At 29.0% G+C, this 6684-nt stretch overlaps 1 protein-coding gene across 1 annotated transcript; it reads left to right on the plus strand.

Moving 5' to 3' along the window:
• The first annotated feature begins 2940 nt into the window (after nt 1–2940).
• Nucleotides 2941–6684, plus strand: LOC126669739 (pectinesterase/pectinesterase inhibitor PPE8B). Its single transcript, XM_050363285.2, has 3 exons — nt 2941–3407; nt 4192–4722; nt 5789–6684. Exons 1-3 carry the CDS (start codon nt 3107–3109, stop codon nt 6484–6486), a joined length of 1530 nt encoding a protein of 509 aa, XP_050219242.1. The 5' UTR covers nt 2941–3106; the 3' UTR covers nt 6487–6684.

Raw genomic sequence — 6684 nt, forward strand, 5'->3', positions numbered from 1 at the left:
ATTTAACAGGGGAGATATGGACCCCTTCTAAAGAATTAACTTCATGTAGGACCATTAATATTACTAGAGTACTATTTTGTTTATAATTAGTTAAAGTTATGGAATATAAATAATTATAGTCATAATTTTGGAATAATTAGGATCTAAATTAAGTTCTGATGCTATAAAGATTCCATATTAATAGTTTCACGCGTTTTCACTTTCTTTTTATGGATTTCACTTCATCAACATCTTTTATACTAGTATCAATTTCATTTTAAATTAGATGCCTTTATGGACGAATATATAATGAATAATTAATTTTTTTACAGATTTAAATATTTTAAATTTTTATCATAAAAACTTATAAAAAAATTAATTTTTAATCAATTTTGCATGGGAAATTATACAAAAATGATTCTCATATTTTTGCCGAAGCACAAACATAACCAATATAATAATTTGTGAAGTGTAAAAATGACCTTGGTATAATTAAAATTAAAATTTATGCCCCTCTATTATATGAAATTAATTAAACGCTTTATTTACAAAAAAAAAAAACTAAACACTTTAAACTTAAAAAAGAGTACAAAGTGGCCTTCATATTGTTACTGAAGGAAAACAAGTCCAATTATCGAAAAATATCTCATTTTTTGTCCGTTTTTGGTTATTATTTAAATGTTAACCTGTTTTTTATTTTTCAGTTTCAATTGTAGTCATTTTAAATTTAAGTGTAAAAAAAATTCAAAAATACTCTTTATATTATTTCATATTTGGAATTATTGATGGTAAAAAGATAAATTGGAACAATATAAAACAATATGAAGGATATTTTTGAATTTTTCTTCACTTTTCTTTGAAAAAAAATGGCTATAATTGAAATTAAAATTGAAGAATAAGTTAAAATTGACGATTTTAAAAGTTTGGACGATAAACGAAAAAAATAAAAAATACAAGATATTTTTGAATTCTAAGCCTATAAAATGACCAATAGTAACTTTTCAGGCGAACAAAGTACAAAATTACTTCAATATAAGAGTCATTTTTGTACATTTTTCCATTTCTAGTGGCAGGAGATATATATCATGGACCAATGTCTTATATTATTAGTTTATTTCATTGTTAGTATATATTTAAAATATGGTAATGTTGAAAAACTTTAGTCCTTGATTTCCATAATAGTACTCTCTCAATATAATTGCTGATTCATCATAGCGATGCGTGCAACAGTGATGGTGCTCTATAATGTGCGAAAATCTAGAGGAAACAAAAGGATAAAAGGAACACATGCATGGCCATCTATCACCAAATTTTCATAATTACAAATCAATGTGACATATGGGTCCCAAAATTTATACTCCTATTGCAGTAAAAAGACAAACTGTCTATGCGTACATTATACTCCAAGGATCTTTTTTATTAGTAACATTATTAGCACTCTTGAATCCACAATTAAAAACAGAATATTTTCTACTAGTACTTACTATTTGGGTCATTTTCATTGGTTACTCTAATGATTCATTTGTTCAGAACATATAGTGCACTTTTTCTAATATATATTTCTGAGTAATTATTTGTTTAATTGATTTATGTACATAAAAATTATATTTTTGAATATTCTATTAATATTAAAGACTATAATAATGTATGAGCAATAAAAATAATTACATTTAAAATAATAATTGTGTCTAATTATTTAAACTAAAATGCAGTATTTATCTAAATTTTATTAAGAAAATAATTTTTCTAGTCAAATAGCAATTGATCAAATTTTTTCAAAACAAAATATATGATATCATTCTAATTTTATTTTCAAAAACCTTTACTTCTTAAAATAAATTAAAGCCCAGCCAGTAAGCACATAACTTAATGGTAGCAATATTGTAATTCGACTTAAAAATGTTAAATATATTTTTCAGCTTTCATTATAGTAAACATATACCTACTAAAATTAATTTATTATTATTTCTAAATTTAATGTTCGTTCGTATGTTCAAGAAAAGAAATTCACTCCAACAAAACCAAAATATAAAAACCAGTATTTTATAAAATTTCACAAAAAAAATACTTTTAATTTAATTTTAAAAAGGTGACAATAATTACTACTCAATTAGTATATTGCTAAAAAGTAATAAAGCCAGTCTCAGCACCTACAATTTAATTGAAATATATGTTGTACCTCTCTCTGTTTCATTAACATAAAAAAATTGTCATTTTAGTGTTTAATAAAAATTTAAAAGTGATTGTTTTTAAAGATTATTACTATACTTTTATATGCATTAAATGTAGCGATTTTGATTTTATAGATCATTAATTCATAGTGATTTAATTGAAAAATTAAAACAAATTATAAACTATAATTAATTATTTCTAAAATACTCTATAATTTATTTTTATGAGACTAAATAATAGGGAGAAGTTTCATTTTCCATTCAACATTGTAATTAGTGCAATCAATTCCTAGGTAAAAAAGCAAGGAACAAAGGATCATTCAAGTTTTTGAATTTGTGTTCCAAAACTAATTAACTCTTATATAATTATTTAATTAATTGGGATAATATTTTTTATTTTAAGATTATTTAATAATATAACCAATAAACTACAATTCAAATAACACTATAAATATTGGTTAACATTCCACTATGACTATAAATTCAATTCTTCCCACGAACATTACATCTTCCTAATTATAAAAATAAAAACATGTCCAAAAATTAAAACGACTCAACTTTATCTTTGATCTAAAAAATTCATTTATAAACCGCGATAACCTTTGTTGATAAATAAAACAAAAGAAAAAGCAAATGAACAAACAAGCACAAAACACTAAGACAAAGATGCCATGCCCTTTCACTTGCTCCCCCACTTTAACCTCACAATAACTTCGGCATACAAAAAAATCCAGTCTATATGACCGCCGACACATATCTTAAAATTTAAAAAACAAACCCCAAAAATCTCAAAAATTTAAAACATTGATTACACAAATTTGACCATTGTAATGTCATAAATTCACTCTCTACCTGCCCATCTAACCATCCACACCCTTTATTTCTACCCATAAATACTCCATGCAACCCCTTCTTCTTCATTACAATATTTCATTTTTTCTCTCATTACTACAAATATGTCGAAAAAAATTGCTACTTCTTTTTTCTTGTTTTCTATTTTTCTGGCTATTTTTAGTTCTGGTGCCTGTAAAAGTGATTACATTCAAAATGAGTGCTTGAAAGTTCCAATTGCTGATTTTGTTGGCTCTTTGCAGAGTGTTCTTGGGATTATTAGAGATGTGACTTCTACAATCTCGAATTTTGGTAATTTCTTCGGTGATTTTCGTTTGAGAAATGCTGTTAATGACTGTCTTGATTTGCTGGATTCTTCTTCTGATCAGTTGAGCTGGTCCATGTCTGCTTCTCAGAATCCCAAGGGTAAATATTTTACGACTCGAACACCTTATTTTTCTCTTTTTAGTATGTGTTTTCTGTGTGCATGTTACGCGGAAACAGAAACGGAAATGAGAAACGCCGAAATAAAAAATACTAATAGCAGAACAATATCTTTTACAAGTATATATATCAAATGTATGTGTGACGAGTGATTTTTTCCGTCACAGAAGCCGTATAAACTAGATTATAAATATAAATTTTTGAAAAATTGATTATTTTTTTTTAATTTCAATCACTTTCAAATGGGAAATATAAAATTGGGGAAGTTTTTATTTTGTGTGTAACATAATAACATAACATAGATCCTTTGTAATTCAAGATTTTGAGGTTGAATTATTAGTGTACTTTAAAAAAGTTGGTGATGCAAATTTTATTAAAGCCATAACTTTTCTTTTAGTTAATTTGTACTTTCCTTAAATTAAATTACAGGGGACCTCAACACTCTTAGTTGTCCTACAAATGTTCATATGCACTATGCACATGCCCTGTTCTTTAGATCACTGGTTTTGTTTAGCAATAAAAATTCATTTCACCCCTAAATTTGTCGCAAAAAATCAAAATAGTTCATGTTTGTACTTTTAGATAAAAATACCCACAACTAGTTAATTTGTAGTTTGCACTTTAACGTCAATTTAATGCGTAAATTGTTTTAAAATTGACAAATTATGGATTTTTTAGGTAAAATTACGAATTTGGAACTCTTATAAAACTTTGTGTCAAATTGGTCCCTAATTAATCTAAACAACAAATAATTTAAATTTTGCAGGAAAACATAACAGTACAGGTGATCTAGGTTCTGATTTAAAAACATGGTTAAGTGCTGCATTTGTAAATCAAGGAACATGCACCGAAGGATTTGAAGGAACCAACGGCATTTTAAAAGCATTAGTAGGAGGCGGTTTGAACCAAATCACTTCACAAATCCAAGAATTATTAAGCACAGTCGACTCAAAACCAAATTCCGTCGCCAAAAATGGAAAAAACGACGATTTTCCTTCATGGGTTAAGCAAGAAGATCGAAAATTGTTGGTCGTAAAAGGTATGACGCCTGATGTTGTAGTGGCAGCAGATGGTACTGGAAATTTTACTAAAATAATGGATGCGGTTTTAGCGGCGCCTGATTATAGTATGCGTCGCTATATCATCTATGTTAAGAAGGGTGTGTATAATGAATATGTTGAGTTGAAGAAGAAGAAATGGAATTTAATGATGTTTGGCGACGGTATGGGTATTACTGTCATTTCTGGCAACAGAAATTACATTGATGGCTGGACTACATTTCGTACTGCCACCTTTGGTAAGTCTTAGTTTTTATATTTTTTAACTGATTAGAATTTGTGTTATGATGGTAAAAATTAACACAAATTTTTAAATTTAATTTGTGTATGATTTTAATTCAATTGCTGGGATTATTCAATTCAACCTGTATTGAACCGAGCTCAAATTTTACTTTTTTTAGAAATAAACAAAACCGAATAAGAGAAATTTCAAAATATCAAACTGAACCGAATTGAATTTAGTTTTTGCATATCCAGAATCAAATTTTTGATTATCCAGTTGTTGCATTTAATTTTTCTGCCCTGTATGTCATGGTCACTCTGCCGTCTTGGTATAATAAGGCGTGGGATAAGGGTATTTAATCTTGTGTGGGGTGTGTGCACATAAATAATAAATTCCTTTGATTTTTTTGATGATATGGTATTAATGTATTACTGTATATCTTTAGCGTATTTAGTTAAATGGAAAATTCTTAGATAGACTCAGTTTACCAAATCATCAATAGACTAACCTATTAAATTATAGCACGTCATTAAAATAGTGGCATTATCGTAATTTTGGTTGTTATTTATTTACACCTTCTAATGGTGATATTACGATAATGAAACTATTTTAATGATGTGTTATAATATGATAGCATTAGCCTATGGATGACGAGGTAGACCGAGTTTACCTAAAAATTTCTCTGGTTAAATAGTTGGCTAGACCGGTTTAGTTGTGATAAAAAATTTAGTTGATCAAATTAATTAACTAATTTTTTTACTTTAATTGTTATTCTTTATATGTTTTTTGATTTAACTGAATTAAACGATTATTTCGGCGATAGGTTCAGTTAAATTTTTATAGTAATTCAATTTTATTTAAATCAATCAAATTTTTAACTAGCCTGACTGTTTGTTTACCTTTACTAAGAGAGCGCTTCTGTCGGAACCAATTATTAAAATGTATGTATATTCTGCATAACATTTGCACATATGATGTTTTAATTTCTGCTGAATCTTCTTCAAAATCTAGATTATTAATATCAGCTGAGTTCATTCAATGATCAATATTGTGACATATTTTATCTTAATTTCATTGTGCAGCGGTTAGTGGGAGAGGATTCATAGCTCAGGACATAACATTTGAGAACACAGCCGGACCTGCAAAGCACCAAGCCGTCGCTCTCCGATCTGATTCCGACCTATCAGTCTTTTACAGATGTGAATTTAGAGGCTACCAGGATACGCTCTACACTCACACAATGCGACAATTCTACCGCGAATGCCGAATCAGCGGAACAGTAGACTTCATATTCGGAGATGCAACTGCGGTTTTTCAGAATTGTCAAATTCGAGTCCGGAAAGGTCTACCAAATCAAAAGAACACCATTACGGCTCACGGACGGAAGGACATGAATCAGCCGACGGGTTATTCGATCCAGTTCTCGAATATCTCAGCAGATATTGATCTTTTACCGTATGTCAATTCAACATACTCTTATCTCGGCAGACCCTGGAAAAATTATTCAAGAACTGTTGTGATGCAGTCTTATTTGAGTAATGTTATTAGGCCAGAAGGTTGGCTTGAATGGAATGGGAATTTGTATTTGGATAGTTTGTACTATGGTGAGTACTCCAATTTTGGGCCTGGAGCTGGGCTCGGTAAGCGGGTTAAATGGCCCGGATATCATGTCTTCAATTCTTCTTATGAGGCAAATAATTTTACAGTGTCTCAATTCATTGACGGGAACTTGTGGCTGCCGTCGACCGGGGTGAAGTATACGGCAGGTTTTGGGGTTTAGGGTTTGGTGTGTACTGTTGGTATGCTTTAGCATCTTGTAATACTTGTTCAGTTTTGTGTTTTAGCTAATTGTAAAAGGCAAAGTAAGTACCAATTTGGAAGTGGTAGGTTTGAAACTTTCAATGTAGTGCTATTTTTGTTATACTATGTTTGTGGATATCTATATTCTTTAACAAAAAGGTTTTTGTTTTTTGTTTTA

Source organism: Mercurialis annua, linkage group LG2 (assembly GCF_937616625.2).
Source record: "Mercurialis annua linkage group LG2, ddMerAnnu1.2, whole genome shotgun sequence".
NCBI lineage: Eukaryota > Viridiplantae > Streptophyta > Magnoliopsida > Malpighiales > Euphorbiaceae > Mercurialis > Mercurialis annua.